Source organism: Ziziphus jujuba, chromosome 10, assembly GCF_031755915.1.
Source record: "Ziziphus jujuba cultivar Dongzao chromosome 10, ASM3175591v1".
Classification (NCBI taxonomy): Eukaryota; Viridiplantae; Streptophyta; class Magnoliopsida; order Rosales; family Rhamnaceae; genus Ziziphus; species Ziziphus jujuba.
Window position 1 is genome coordinate 2,659,203 of NC_083388.1, and position 16,593 is coordinate 2,675,795.

The window sequence follows — 16,593 nt, forward strand, 5'->3', positions numbered from 1 at the left end:
AAAGAAGCACAAAAGAAGCGGACTTACATGTGCGGGGACTGTTAGAGAATAATATAAATTAAATGAAAATCCACCTTCTATAAGCTTAAGTGCGTCCACTCGGGTCTATATGTGTTGGAGAGTGTTAGAAAAAAATAGAAAAAATTATAAATAAAACTCGGGTCTATATGTGTTGGAGAGTGTTAGAGAAAAATATAAATAAAATGAAAGAACACCTTCTATCAGCTTAAGCTTTTAAGGAGTATTTTAGTGTAAACTTTTGGGATAGATTTTGTATTCAATATTAACAACTCCCATCTTTTTGAAGTGGAGCTAGCTAGCGACACTTTTAAAGTCTCTCATGTTTGACAGAAACAGAATAAGCATACAAATTTTCCATTTTCTTACGTTCACACATTCACATATGGTTTCCTTTTAGTTCCAAAAATTTATTATATATAATACTATCCATGCTACAGTTGTAGTTTGTAACACAAATATAGCTCATAAATAACCATGGTTTCCTTGTTTGCTCATTCATTGTTCAACAAACAAATTTTCTTGTTCTTGTCAATCATGTATATCTACAGTTTATTCCATCAGTTTGGTTCATCTTTCTTCAAAAGTACTAGTGTGTCGTTTGTTGTTGCTGCTGCTAACGTTAATGAGGAAGCAGAGGCTCTGATAAAGTGGAAGCTCGGCCTTGACAACAAAAGCCAACATTTCCTGTCTTCGTGGCAACTCGAGGGCAACAGAAGCAGCAGCCATTGCAGTTGGCTTGGAGTTGGTTGCGACGAGTCGAAAAGAATCACCAATTTGAGCCTTCCTAACTCTAATTTAAGTGGTACACTTCAAAATCTAAGCTTCTCATCCTTTTCGAACCTCGTTTATATTGATTTTGTAAATAATTACCTTTATGGAGATATTCCCCTCAGCATTTACAGCCTTTCCAAACTCACTCATCTAAAGTTGGAGGTCAATAGCCTTACCGGGTTTCTTTCTCCGGCAGTGGCAAATCTTTCCAGTCTCTCCTACCTTTCTTTATCTGGGAATCAGCTCTCCGGATCAATTCCAAGAGAGCTCTGGTTGATGACAGGTCTTAGGACTCTTTACTTTGCCAGAACTCTTATCAGTGGCACCATCCCGAAAGAAATAGGAAACTTGAAGTCTTTAACATCGCTTTCTTTAGATAACTCCAACCTTACTGGTTCTATTCCTTCTTCTATTGGAAACCTGACCAATCTAGCTGATGTTTACCTTTTTGCCACTTATATTCATGGAAATATTCCTACAGAAATTGGAAAATTAAGCAATTTGAGAAGCCTTATCCTTGATGATAATAATCTCTCTGGTGCACTTCCTTCCTTGGGCAACTCGACAAATCTGAGTGTTCTATATTTGAAACAAAACCAGCTCAATGGCACTCTTCCTTCAACAATGAATAACCTGACCAGGTTAACACATTTTGAGTTGTCTTTTAACAACTTCATTGGCCAATTGCCTGATCAAATATGCGGTGCTGGATCACTTGTGTATTTTTCTGCCAGTAAAAACCATTTTACAGGCCCAATTCCAACAAGCTTGAAAAACTGCAGCAGCATTACTAGAGTTAGGCTGGAAGGAAACCAACTGACAGGAAATCTTACAGAAGCTTTCGGTATACACCCACACTTGTATTATTTTAATCTAAGTGATAATAAATTGCAGGGTGAGGTTTCACCAAAGTGGGGGCAGTGCCGGAATTTGACAAGCCTCGACATCTCCAACAACAATCTTTCAGGCTCCATACCACCTGCGCTTGGTAAGGCACCTCAGCTACATGAACTTGACCTGTCATCAAATCATCTCATAGGAAATATTCCAGAGGAACTTGGAAGTTTGAAATTATTCAAACTTATGCTAAGTGAAAATCAACTATCTGGAGAGATTCCTCGCACAATCGGAATGCTACCTGCTCTAGAGAGTTTAGACTTGGCAGCGAACAATCTAAGTGGCTTAATTCCAAAAGAACTTGGAGGGTGCTCTAACCTCATACAGTTGAATTTGGAAAACAATAAATTTGAGGGAAGTATTCCTTGGGAGATAACTAATATGAACTCTCTTGAAAACCTTGATTTCAGTTCTAATATGCTGAATGGAGAGATACCAGCTCAGCTCGCAGAAATGAAACGTTTAGAGACTCTGAATCTCTCACACAATAATCTTTCTGGTTTCATTCCGCCCAAGTTTGATGAAATGAAGAGCTTGACAATGGTTGATATATCGTTCAACCAATTGGAAGGTCCTATTCCAAATTCCAAAGCTTTCCGTGAGGCTTCATTTGAAGCATTCAGAAACAACAAAGGCTTGTGTGGTAACACCACTGGTTTGCCGCTTTGCTCTTATGGTAAAAGGGGCAACAAAGTCAACATATTGATCATACTGGTATCTCTTTTCAGCAGCCTGTTCCTTCTATCCATTTTTGTAATTCTATACACTCTTCATAGAAGAGAAGTGAAGAAAACAAACATCCCAGATGAGCAAGAAACACAAAATCAGAATATGTTTGAAGTATGGAACTTCGATGGGAAAATGGTGTACGAGAACATCATTGCAGCAACTGAGGAGTTTGACTCCAAATTTTGCATTGGAGCGGGAGGGACTGGGAGTGTTTACAAGGCAGAGTTAAGCACTGGCCAAGTTGTTGCTGTGAAGAAGTTTCATACAAACATAAATGATGATGATCATCAGAAGTCTCAATATCTCAAAGCATTTACTAGTGAGGTTCATGCACTAACACATATACGACATCTTAACATCGTGAAGCTATATGGGTTCTGTTCACATCGAAGGCACTCGCTTTTGGTTTACGAGTTCATAGAAGGTGGGAGCTTGCGAAATGTACTCATGAACAATGACGAAGAAGCGAGAGCTTTTGGTTGGAACAAAAGGGTAAATGTTGTGAAAGGTGTGGCAAATGCATTGTCTTATATGCACCATGACTGCTCACCACCCATAATCCATCGAGATATATCAACCCAAAATATTCTGCTAAATGCAGAACATGATGAAGCTCGTGTTTCTGATTTTGGAACAGCTAGACTTCTCAAACCTTACTCATCCAACTGGACTTCGTTTGCCGGAACTTTTGGATATGCTGCTCCAGGTTAGTACATATTGCATATTCCAATTATTGTATATTCCTTGTCCCTTTAAATTATGTCATTCCAGTGATGAACGAAGATCCATGCAGAACTTGCTTACACAATGGAAGTGAACGAGAAATGTGATGTGTATAGCTTTGGAGTGGTGATGCTGGAAACACTTAAGGGGAAGCATCCGGGAGACCTCGTTTCATCTCTCTCGTTGCCATTGTCCTCACCATCATATGCAACACCAGCTTATGATCAAGTAGCAATTATTGATCTTTTGGACCAGCGCTTACCCCTTCCCACAAATAAAGAAGCTGGGAAAGTGCTTTCTGTTATCAGAATAGCATTTGCATGCTTGCTTAACACTCCACAATCGCGTCCAACAATGAAACAGGTTGCTCAAGAGCTCTCAACTCAGACCCATCATTTGTCAAAGCCATTGTCGTTGGTCTCCTTAGGAGAGTTGTTTGGTCTCAGTGATTCTACTTCCTGAACACATATGCATGTTTATCTCTATGCATTTCGCTTTTATTTTTCTTTTTTCTTGTTGAAGACTTGAATGTGAATGTGTTGCTGGTTTTCTTTATGTTTTACTTTTGGGATAATATTTCCTTGTGATACATGTATTATATAAACTGGGGAGAGTTAATCCTTATGTGAGTTTAAGGTGTGGAAGAAATAAACTGATCTCTTTTAGCTACTCGTCCAATTTAATCCAACATGCCACACTCAATTTTTTTTTTTACTTTTTATGTCAGGATCTTTCTAAGACTTTTCACCAGAATCCTAGATAAGTCCTGATTCCAGGAAAACGCTATCGGATCCTCCAATAAAAAATACGATAGAAGCTCCTCTAAGGGTTGAACTTACCACAATTCTCTGCACTGAAAACACTTCTATATATACCGCCTTATTCCCCCACCTTACTACAATTTAATTTCACAATAATCAGCACTTCCATAAATTAAATAGGAAACTAATGCAGTATTTAATAAAATATATCCAATACAGTATACAGAGCATCATAGGGTATAATTAAGTATGAAAGTTATACAATAAAGGATGAAAGAAATATTATAGTAGAAATCAATGAAAAGAAAGAGAACTCTTCGAAATACGACAGCAACGAAAGTCAAGCTCGCTCGGGACGAACGTCTACCAATCTTTGTACCTAGGGGAACGGATTTAAAAATATAAGATGCTAATCATCTTAGTGAGTGACCCTATCTACTATACAATTATAATAGTAACGATAATCACAATACACTTGATTAATTAAGAATAAATAAGTAAATAAATAATAATTAATTGAAAATAATATTTTCTCTCAAAACCCTCACCATTCACTCCATTGGAAAGATTTTCTTTTTAAAACATTTTCGTAAAACCCAATCTTTTATGCCCCAAAAATTAAGGAATAATTAATTTAATAAATAATTAAATAATCCAAATACGAATAAAATACAATAAAATAATTTAAAATACTTGCATTAAAGAAGTATAACATAAAAGTGAAATTCAATATATAATTCATAAATTTTGATTTAATAAATCAAAATAAACAGTGTCAAAAATATAATTTAAATAATTACAAACAATCATGTAAAATAAGTTGTAAAAAATATTATAAAATTCATTTTAAAACATTAAATCAATCTATACAATAAAAATATGGCAAGATGCATTTTAAAAACATTGTTTTAAAATAAATGACATAAAATTTGAATAAATACATTTTAGAAAATACTAATTGGAAATAGGTGACAAAACAAATTAAATACATTTAACTTAAATACAACTTTAAAACTTTGGGATTTGAAATTTATATCTGAAAAATAATACTTGACGCACCATACTATAAACCAGTGATGTCCTACGATACCCAGCGTCTCGAGCACAGTTCGGCGGGAGGTTAAAGAGAGAAACTTGCATATGGTCACTTCGGCGTCCTGACAGCGCCGCTGCTTAAACCGTCATCCCGACCATAGATGGGGCGGCTTATGTGCACCATATAGAATTTGCCTGCCTCAGTCCGATGTCAACTCACGGGAGACATTACAACTTGCGCTTCCATCCACATATACAATACAGAACACCAGTACTGTATGAGTGCGTCTAAAACAAATAACCAAGTTTATTATTAAAATACCCAATTTTTCCAAAATTCACCGTAGGAATTATACCATTTTTCAAATTCACAATCCCACATTTTTCTTAAATATCACTAGCATAAATCCATCGATAATATATAATTTTTTCCATATCATAAAATTCACCATATAATATTTCAAGTGCATAAATATATATTTTGAAAGCACCATAACTTAAACCAATATTTTTCTTGAAATCTTTAAAATCAAATTATGCTAAAAATATTATTAAAACCACTTGAAATTGATATATTCTTAAAATAATGTAAACGCATTTATTATGCATTATAAAATCAACACCAAACTCAACAATAATTCATTAAAAACCTTAAACCATAATTCCTTTAAAATCCCAAATACATTTTTGGCAACAACACATATATTAAAACCATCATAAATCGGCATTGTAAACTTAAATGGAAATTTCTTCAAATATTAAACATATATTAAAATTCACATGAAAGCATTTCTAATTACACAATATTCCAAAAATAAAATTTAACAGTTATTAATAAAATCCCATATCCATAAAATTCTTGAAATCAAAATATTTCTTGATGCACAAATAATTATAATTCATTTAATTTTGGGATCAAAATTCCAAATATAAATTTATTAAATATTCAACACATAAAACATATTCTTCAAATAACCAATTAACACAAAATATATATATTTTAACATCCCAAAATAATTTTGAAGATGGATCACTCACCTTGAGCACGTAATCCAGCCAAGATCCTTCATAGGATTTCTATGACTCACACATGCTCCTAAAATAACAATATTACACAGGATTAAATAAATTAATATTTTATTCGGATAAATAATATCCCGTATCCGGGAGAGCGAACACAAATGACAACCAAAATTTACAAATGATATACCGAATTGATGCTTGTGACGCGAGGATTACAAATATGGTCTTACTTCCCGGAGGTCGGACCTGTGGTGGCCAGAATCTCGTCGGAAAGCTCTTGGATTTTAGGCCTTTGATTCTCACAATACGTTAAGAATTGAGGAAAGTTGATATTGAATTCGGGTTCAAGGGTTTGGAATTAGTGGGAGAAGATAAGCGGTACAACTGGAAACTCGCCGAAAATCGATTTCCCGACGAGCCGCCGTGGTCCTCGGAACCCGTCACTACCGGCAGCGTGTCCAGTGGCTACTAGTCATGATTTTTGGTGGGAAGGTAGATCGGGGAACGGGTGACTCAACGGGACCAGCGGTGAAGCAAGTGAAGGTCTGGTTTGGGAGAAATCAGCCGGAGAAGGAAATAGGCCGCTCGCTGGAAAACACCCCGATTCGGGCGTGTCACTGGCAATTTGGCCTTGATTTTTGGCTGGCCGGTCGGTTTTGATTGGTGGGTCATGGTGGTCAAGCACGTGTATACTATTCTGGTGGCCAGAAATGGGTGAACGGCGGTTGGCCGGTCCTTCCCCTTTTTCTCTCTCTTTCTCTGTCCTCTTTCTCTCTCCTCCCTCCCCTTCTCAACCAGTCAAAACAGTCGTGGGTGCCACTGTGCACTCATGGGTGGGTCCACTTTTTGTGAAATGTCGCATCATTGTTCACATACATACAGATCCATGAATAGTAAATGTTGTCTCGGAAAAACTTCATAGGTTCGTAACTTTCAAACCACATGTCCAAATCAGGTATGCCGTTAGTCTATGAACGCGTATCGTTGAGTACTTCACAACCATGCATGAGTCAAAGCTCAACTTTGCATGAACAAAAATTCAACTCCAGCAATCCTTGAACAATTTAGACCTTAACTTGTTTTGCTCATAATTTTCAAACTATAATTTTGTTTTCGACGTTTTACTAGTCTACGGACTCGGATCGATGTGTACTCCGCAATGGTGCCTCAGCCAACACCAAATTCTATCTAGAACAAAAAGTTAAAATTTTAATCCTTTCGATCAACTATCAACCTCGATCAACGTGCAAAAATTACAATATACTTTAGGATGGGATGTTACATTTTAAAGTTTTCATTATATATATATATATATATATAAATATATATTTATCTATCTACTTTTTGACCTTAGACATCTATGAATATACCTCCCTTAACCTTCCTTCCTTCCTTCTCTCCCCTACAGCCATTTACCATTCCTTCGTTTACTGCTCCTTCCTACTGTCTCCAAAGCAACATGTATTTTTAGGTTTTGAATTATTCATTTTCTTTTACATTTGTGTTTTGTTTTATTCATATATATATATATATATATATATTTGTTTTCTTTTTCTAACTTATTTGTTATGTGTATTTATTCATATTTATTATATGATGATAACTATTTAATATAATTATAGTATTTATATATATAATATTTCCAACGATATAATAACTATTCAATCAAGGTTCTTAATATAATAGAAGTGCAATTATTTAATAATAAAAATAATTATTTTATAAAAAAATATTTATAGCATAATTCTTTATCAATTTTGTATTAATTTGGAGAAACTAATCTGTTTTTTTTTTTAATTACACATTTTTGCTGTTAAATATTTTTCCCCCTACTTTTCAATTTCTTTAATTGTCTAAATCCTAAAATGACCATTTTTTATTTATTTTTTATTTTGCCTCAAGGAGTTTATGTGTATATATATATAGATATAAATTTGTAATCAATTCTTGTGTAATAATGTGTTAAAATGATATTTTTTTCTTGAAAAGAAGTTGGAGAAAAAAAAGATTTAATCCTTGCTTTTTTATTGAATACTCTAATTAGTTAGACTAAACATAGTAAAACAAATGTTGCTTTTTTTTAATATGTTTATATTTCTCACCATAGATTAAAAACAAGAACGATAATATACATGGTGGCTCTTGGAAAAATATATCTAGGTTCGTCACTGATCCTAGGCCTACATTACATCCCATGTATAGTGAAGATTAGTCCACTAGAGAGCAAAGTTTTGTTCCCAGTTCCCATTGCAGCGCAAACAACTCTCAAATGGGAATGGGGGTGTGGGTGTGGAAATTAAACAGGAAATTATCAAAGGAAGAAACAGTTCTACAAACTGACCATAATCCATATCATTGGTGATATCTTTGATAGCTAAGGGAGAAATATACCCTACCAAAGGTTAAAATGACAATATCTACCCAAAAGAAAGGTTAAAATGTCAATTTCATGGATAGGTGTGAATACTTGTTAACCTTCCATATCCCCACAAGAAAGAAATCCTATCTTCTAACGTGTGAAACATAATAACATAGCACCGACGAAGTTTTTATATTTATTTTTAATTGGTTTTGGCGTATGTTGAGGGTTTAGTAGTCCAAAAGTCCTCCACAGTGCCACATGACTCCGAGGTCACACTTCACATCATAGACCACAACCCAACTTTATCTTCCTTATCAGGAATTGGAAATGGTGCATAAGTAGTCTCCCATAATTCAATGCAGTGGGGACGACTACGTGACGTACTGGCGAAGAATAAGTAGGCTCGGCTTAAGCCATTGGCCGCGTACGCCAGCGCCCTTACTATGAAAGGCACATAAGAAAAAGTTACATTAAAAATTATTATATTATTGTTTTATATACTGAGACTTTATTTAATAAATAAATATAGAATAACTTTAAATATATATATATATATATATATATGTATATATATATATATGTAAATTGACTTTTTTTAAGTATACATTAATTACAATTTATTATTTATATCTATACATACCTTTTATTTTTTAAGAATAGCATCAATTAAATATTCATTATATATATATATAATTGATCTGCTCATCCACTATTAATCTACCACGTATGTCAACTAAATTCCTATCAAAGTTTTCATGTTCAAATTGAAAATTAAAAGAAATGCGAACTTGCAAATGGGTACAAAAGGCATAGACAAGAAACAGCAGCCTGCTGCGGTCTTAATGAATGTCTTTCAATTAAGGGGATGTATTCAATTTAGAATTTGAAGGACTTTAAAAGTCTTTTAAAGTTTTGAGGTATTCGATTTAGATTTTAAAGGAGTCCATACAAATCTAATGATATTCAATTCAGATTTTGATGGATTTTATAAAAGTTCATTAAAATCTAGATGTATTCAATTAGGACTTTATAGAATTCTTTTAAAATCTAGTGGTATTCAAAAACTCATTGATTTTAAAAGATTTTAAAAAATGATGGATTTTAATGGATTTGAAAGGATTTTAACAGGGAAATTGTGAAGAAAATTGTCAATATGAAATCCACCTTTAAATCCAAAGATTTCATTGGATTCTTACAAAATCTTTATGGAGTCTGTAGAATTCCATAACAATCCATCAAATCCTTTAAAGTCTATAATTCATTTTAAATCCATCAAACTCTAAATTGAATACATCCCTAATATACATGATACATGATGCAGATGCCTCCAATATATTGGAATTGAAGAAAAGTATTCACCAATCCACATGCCGTTGATAACTATTTAGACATTGAATCAGTAAATTACAATGTTGCCATCCCCTTCTCGTGCAAAATCCAATCTTAAATGCTCAAACCATTGCTTAGAGTTGGATCATATGGTTCTAATAATTTAAATATAAATCTGATATCACCTACAAAAAATCTACTCGAAATTCAAATTTTCAGCTTAAAGTCGAGTGGGTTGGTTCAAACTCATAAATCCAAGGCCGAGACAGAGCTAAGAGCACGTCCTACCCCCAGCCCCACGTTGGGTCTAGAGCACATGCTGCCTAGGTCCGTGCTTGCCTAGAATATGTGGATGGATATATTCTTTTCTTTCTTGTGTTTTGTTTTTTTATTTTTTATTTATTTATTTTTGGGTGGAATCCTAGGAATATCAATTTATCCGCACATTTCAAAACTTGCAGTGTATCTTTTTTAACGGGTGGTTTTTCCTTAAAACATCATGACTGCAAGATAAACTCGGGATAAATTTTTAAATTTCGAATCGGAAACTACTGGGATCGAAAAATAAAGAATCCGACTTATATATATTTATTTTTTTAAAATATTTTATATATTTAATCTATTATATTTTTAAAAATATATTTTATTATAATTGTAAATTTAAACATTAATATATTTTATTATATTTTTATTATATTTTAGTTATTTAATTTATATTTTATTTATAAAAAAAATTATATAAATTTTTCAAAAAAATTTATAAGGAAAACCGCTTTGCTCCATCCTTGGGAAATTCCGTGCCATCCCGTTTTTAAAGAAATGAAAAAAACCATGGAGACCGGATAAAAAACTCCCTCAAGGACGGTAATAGAATTTTAAAATTCGATCTTATTCCGATCCGTTGACATTGGTATGGAATCCTTGTCCCCAACGACTGCTGGTAGCCCGCCAAGAAGCATTTTCACTCACAAGGGGAAGGTGTCCCGTAAGACTTTCTTAATTGTTAATACCACTATGCAGGAACCTGAATCCCGATGCAAGCTAGAGTATGTTTCTTATGGTTGTAGCAATTTCTTATAGCTGATGTGGCACTCCTGATCGGCGAAACACCATAGTAACAATAGGAAGCATTTTGTTTTGTTTCTGCTGCCAAAACATTCTCCAACAGTTTGAATGTGAAAGCCCACGAGGGGACGAATACTTGTGATTGGGACGGCGCTACTTGTTGGATTAATATATTATATTACCGCTCATGGCATGACCTCGACGTTTGGGAAACAAAACCATTATTGATCATGAATTTTATAATGGGAAAGAAATTTCGCATGGACGTACAAGCACGCCTTCAACAACTAGGCTACTAGCTGAGTCGAATTTCCCCCAAAAAAAAAAAGGAAAAAAAAAAAAGTAGCTTAGTATCAAAATCTTTTAGTCAAGATTTCCCAAAAAAAAAAAATGTTTTAATCATGAGAAATTTAAGTTGGAAAGCAAATTAATATATATACACACACACGCACACGCACACGGGCATAGCTAGGCACCTTCAAAGTATGAAAAGTCTGATTCACGTTAGAAGAGAAGCACACCTTCATGGATTTTTTATGAACCACAATAATTCAGATCCACATATACATATATATATATATATTTCTTTTGTTATATAATGTCCTATTCTAGCTTGCTCTATAATAGATACATGCAGAAGCAATAGTATTATTTAGTAATATCTACAGCCTTAGCTCATTATAATCAACATGGTTTCCTTGTTTGCAAATTCAATGTTGTCCATTAAGAAACAAGTTTTATTCTTGTCAATCTTATATATGTTTTTACTACAATACCTTTTTAGTCCAGCTTCTTCCAAACTACACCGTCTGTTGTTAACCAGCAAACAATGAGGAAGCAGCAGCTCTAATAAACTGGAAGCACGGCCTTGAAAACCAAAGCCAACACCTTTTGTCTTCATGGGTCAGAGGCAGCGGCCATTGCAATTGGTTTGGAGTTGCTTGTGACGAGTCAGGAAGCATCATCCATTTGAACCTTTCAAGCTTTGGTTTAAACGGTACGCTTCGAAATCTGAGCTTCTCTTCCTTTGCAAGCCTCACTATTATTGATTTTCAAAAAAGCAACTTTCACGGAGAAATTCCCAGTAGCCTATATGTTAGGGAATTGGGAGAAAAACAAATAGCAACGGAAACAAAAAAAGCGAAGAACAAACACACAAATTTACGTGGAAACCCTTGACGGGAAAAACCACGGGCAGGGAGAAGCAAATCCAATATCGAAAAATTGGTACAAAGGTGAGCAAAATTTCGCGATACCCTGAAACCCCCAAATTACAGTCGAAAAACCCCAAAAGCATAAGAAATATATATACGGAAGAAACCCTAAAATTGAACAGGTCCATACCGCGGGGGCGCTGCCTCGGATGGGCTACGGTCTCGGATGATGCCCCAAAAATTTGGCCCGAGATCTCCGCTTCCACCACAGAGCTCCAAATTTTTCTCCAAAATTAGTTTCACCAAATGGGTCGCACCGCGAGCTTTTCGGATCGGGTCATCAAGAATTCGGGTCACTAACTCTAACACTATACCATCTAACCGAACTCATTCATCTTGACTTGCAATAAAATCATCTCTCTGGTTTTCTTTCCCCTGCTGTTGGGAATCTTTCTTGTCTCTTGTACATTAATCTAACGATGAATCACTTGAATGGAACGATTCCAAAAGAGATTGGCTTATTGGCAAATCTTCAAACACTTATGTTTGGCACTAATGGTTTTAATGGCTCTATCCCTAAAGAAATAGAACATGAAATCTTTGAGAAACCTTTCTTCAGATAATAACGACCTCACAGGTCCCATTCCTGCCTCTTTTGGAAACTTGACCAATTTATTTGTCTTGTACCTTTTTGAAATATACATTTCTGGACATATTCCAAGAGAAATAGGAAAGCTGAGAATGTTAAACGAACTTATTCTTCAACTCTCTGGAAGTATTCCTGCAGAAATTGGAAATATGAGCAGCCTAAGAATGCTTGATCTTAGTGACAATAATCTCTCTGGTGAACTTCCTGCTTCCATAGGAAACTGGAGAAACATATATCAAATTTTTCTTTATGGAAACAGCATTTCTGGACATATTCCGGGAGAAATTGGAAACCTGAGAAATTTATGGAACCTTCAGCTTTTATCAAATCAATTTTTTGGAAATATTCCTAGAGAAATTGGAAACTTAAGAGAGTTAAAGATTCTTAGGCTTTCTAACACTAAACTTTCTGGTATTATTCCTACAGAAATTGGAAAGTTGAGCAACTTAGAATTTCTTGACCTTAATACCAACAATATCTCTGGTCAACTTCCTGTTTCCATAGGAAACTTGGCAAAACTCAACGAACTCAGTTTGCTCCAAAACCAGCTCAGTGGCTTTCTTCCTTCAACAATGAATAACCTGACTAGCTCAAAGAATCTGCAATTGGCTTCAAATAGCTTCACTGGACAATTGCCAAAACAAATATGTAGTGGTGGATTGCTTGAGTTTTTTTTCTGTTGGTGAAAACCATTTTACTGGCCCAATTCTAACAAGCTTGAAAAACTGCAGCAGCGTTGTTAGGCTTAGGCTGGAACGAAACCAACCGACAGGAAATCTTACAGAAGCTTTTGGTATACACCCACACTTGTATCTGATTGATCTAAGTGGTAATAAGTTGCATGGTGAGGTTTCATCAAAGTGGGGGCGGTGCCAGAATTTAAGAAATCTCAAATCTCCAACAACCATCTTTCAAGCTCCATATCACCTGCGCTTGGTAAGGCACCTCAGCTTCATGTACTTGACCTGTCCTTAAATCATCTTACCGGAAATATTCCAGAGGAACTTGGAAGTTTGAAGTTATTCAAACTTATGCTAAGTGAAAATCAACTATCTGGAGAGATTCCTCACATAATCGGAATGCTAGCTGATCTGGAGTACTTAAACTTGGCAGCAAACAATCTAAGTGGCTCAATTCCAAAAGAACTTGGAGGGAGCTCTAAGTTGATACAATTGAAATTGGGAAACAATAAATTTGAGGGAAGTGTTCCTTGGGAGATGACTAATATGAACTCTCTTGAAAACCTTGATTTAAGTTCTAATCTACTGATTGGAGGGATACCACCTCAGCTTGCAGAAATGAAACGTTTAGAAACTCTAAATCTCTCGCACAATAATCTTTCTGGTTTAATTCAGTCCGAGTTTGATGAAATGAAGAGGTTGACAATGGTTGATATATCCTTCAACCAATTGGAAGGTCCTATTCCAAATTCCAAAGCTTTCCGCGAGGCTTCGTTTGAAGCATTCAGAAACAACAAAGGCTTGTGTGGTAATGCTGCTGGTTTGCGGCTTTGCTCTCATGGTAAAAGGGGCAACAAAGTCAACATATTGATCATACTGGTATCTTTTTTCGGTAGCCTGTTTCTTCTATCCATTTTTGTAATTCTATACACTCTTCATAGAAGACAAGTGAAGAAAACAAACATCCCAGATGAGCAAGAAACACAAAATCAGAATATGTTTGAATTATGACACTTCAATGGGAAAATGGTGTACGAGAACATCATTGAAGCAATCGAGGAGTTTGACTCCAAATATTGGATTGGAGAGGGAGGGACCGGGAGTGTTGGCAGAGTTAAGCACTGGCCAAATTGTTGTTATGAAGAAGTTTCATACAAACACAAATGATGATGATCATCAGAAGTCTCAATATCTCAAAGCATTTACCAGTGACATTCATGCACTAACACAAATACGCCATCTTAACATCGTGAAGCTGTATGGGTTCTGTTCACATTGAAGGCACTTGCTTTTGGTTTACGAGTTCATAAGAGGTGGAAGCTTGCGAAATGTACTCATGAACAACGATGAAGAAGTGAAAGCTTTTGGTTGGAACAAAAGGGTAAATGTTGTGAAATGTGTGGCAAATGCATTGTCTTATATGCACCATGACTGCTCACCGCCCATAATCCATCGAGATATATCAAGCCAAAATATTCTGCTGAATGCAGAACATGAGGAAGCTCGTGTTTCTGATTTTGGGACAGCTAGACTTCTCAAACCTCACTCATCCAACTGGACTTCGTTTGCCGGAACTTTTGGATATGCTGCTCCAGCTCAATACATATTGCATATTCCAACTATTGTATATTCCTTGTCCCTTTAAATTATGTCATTAATCCAGTACTGAACGAAGATCCATGCAGAGCTTGCTTACACAATGGAAGTGAATGAGAAATGTGATATGTATAGCTTCGGCGTGGTGATGTTGCAAACACTTAAGGGGAAGCATCCAGGAGACCTCTTTTCATCTCTCTCATTGTCATTGTCCTCACCATCATACGCAACACCAGCTTATGATCAAGTAGCAATAATTGATCTTTGGACCAGCACTTAGCTCCTCCCACGAATGACGAAGCTGGGAAAGTGCTTTCTGTTATCAAGGTAGCATTTGCATGCTTGCTTAACACTTCACAATCTCGTCCAACAATGAACCAGGTTTCTCAGGAGCTCTCAACTCAGACCCATCATTTGTCAAAGCCATTGTCTTTGGTTTCCTTAGGAGAGCTGTTGTCTCAGTGATTCTATTTCCTGAACACATATGCATGTTTATCTCTATGCATTTCGTTTTGATTTTTTTTTTTTTTTTTTTTTCTTGTTGAAGACTTGAATGTGAATGTGTTGCTGGTTTCCTTTATGTTTTACTTTTGGGATAATATTTCCTTATGATACATGTATTATGTAAACAGGAGAGAGTTTATCCTTATGTGAGTTTAAGGTGTGGAAGAAATAAATTGATCTCTTTTAGCTGCTCATCCAATTTAATCTAGCAAGTGCCCCACCCCTTCTCTACGCTCCGATTTTTTTGTTTTTTTTATTATTTATATTTATCTATCTACTCTTTTGACCTTAGACATCTATGAACATGCCTCCCTTAACCTTCCTTCCTTCCATCTCCTACAGCCATTTACCATTCCTTCCGTTTACTGCTGCTTCCTTCTGTCTCCCAAACTAATACGTATTTTTGGGTTTTGAATTATTCATTTTCTTTTACGTTCGTGTTTTGTTTTATTCATATATATAAATATATATATATATATAGATATATATATTTTTTAAAACTTATTTGTATATATTTCTATTCGTATTTATTATGTGATGATAACTATTTAATATAATTATAGTATTTATCTATATAATATTTCAACAATTTAATAACTGTTCAATCAAGGTTCTTAATATAACAGAAGTGTAATTATTTAATAACAAAAATATTTATTTTATAAAAAAATATTTATAACATAATTCTTATATCAATTTTGTATTAATGTCAAGAAACTAATCTGTATATTTTGTTTTAATTACACATTTTTGCTGTTAAAAAATTTCCCCTACTTTTCAATTTCTTTAATTGTTTAAATGCTAAAATAACCATTTTTTTTTTTTGGACTCAAGGAGTTTATATATATATATATATATATATATATAAATTTGCAATCAATTTCTTGAGTAATAAAGTGTTAAAATGATATTTTTCTTGAAAAGAAATTGGAGGGAAAAAAAAAAGATTTAATCCTTATTTTTAGTGAATATTCTAATTAGTTAGACTAAACATAGTAAAACAAATGTTGAATTTTTTTATTTTTTTTATGTTCATACTTCTCACCATGGATTAAACACAGAATGATAATATGCATAATGGCTCTTGGAAAAATATATCTAGGTTGGTCACTTATCCTAGGCCTACATTACATCCCATGTATAGTGAAGATTAGTATTCTAGAGAGCAAAGTTTTGTTCCCAATTGCCATTGCAGCCCAAACAACTCTAAAATGGGGGTGTGCGTGTGGAAATTAAACAAGAAATTATCAACAGAAGAAACAGTTCTACAAACTGATCATAATCCACATTTTGC

At 34.7% G+C, this 16,593-nt stretch overlaps 2 protein-coding genes across 2 annotated transcripts; both read left to right on the top strand.

The window, feature by feature from the left end:
* Positions 1 to 227: 227 nt before the first annotated feature.
* On the top strand, positions 228 to 3,819 carry LOC125420896 (MDIS1-interacting receptor like kinase 2-like). Its single transcript, XM_048468238.2, has 2 exons — positions 228 to 3,124; positions 3,212 to 3,819. The coding sequence occupies exons 1-2, from the start codon at positions 496 to 498 to the stop codon at positions 3,601 to 3,603; spliced, it is 3,021 nt and encodes a 1,006-aa protein (XP_048324195.2). The 5' UTR covers positions 228 to 495; the 3' UTR covers positions 3,604 to 3,819.
* Positions 3,820 to 12,461: 8,642 nt separating this feature from the next.
* On the top strand, positions 12,462 to 14,210 carry LOC112490524 (probable leucine-rich repeat receptor-like protein kinase At1g35710). The gene is made up of 2 exons (XM_060811904.1): positions 12,462 to 13,167; positions 13,369 to 14,210. The coding sequence occupies exons 1-2, from the start codon at positions 12,462 to 12,464 to the stop codon at positions 14,208 to 14,210; spliced, it is 1,548 nt and encodes a 515-aa protein (XP_060667887.1).
* The last annotated feature ends 2,383 nt before the right edge of the window (positions 14,211 to 16,593 follow it).

What these genes read in the sequence shown, in the direction of transcription:
- LOC112490524 (XM_060811904.1), top strand. Translation starts at nt 12,462, where the DNA reads ATGAAATCTTTGAGAAACCTTTCTTCAGATAATAACGACCTCACAGGT. An exon ending in ACAATTGCCAAAACAAATAT is followed by an intron (nt 13,168 to 13,368) that starts GTAGTGGTGGAT and finishes TTGCATGGTGAG; the next exon opens with GTTTCATCAAAGTGGGGGCG.
- LOC125420896 (XM_048468238.2), top strand. Translation starts at nt 496, where the DNA reads ATGGTTTCCTTGTTTGCTCATTCATTGTTCAACAAACAAATTTTCTTG. An exon ending in TTTTGGATATGCTGCTCCAG is followed by an intron (nt 3,125 to 3,211) that starts GTTAGTACATAT and finishes AGATCCATGCAG; the next exon opens with AACTTGCTTACACAATGGAA.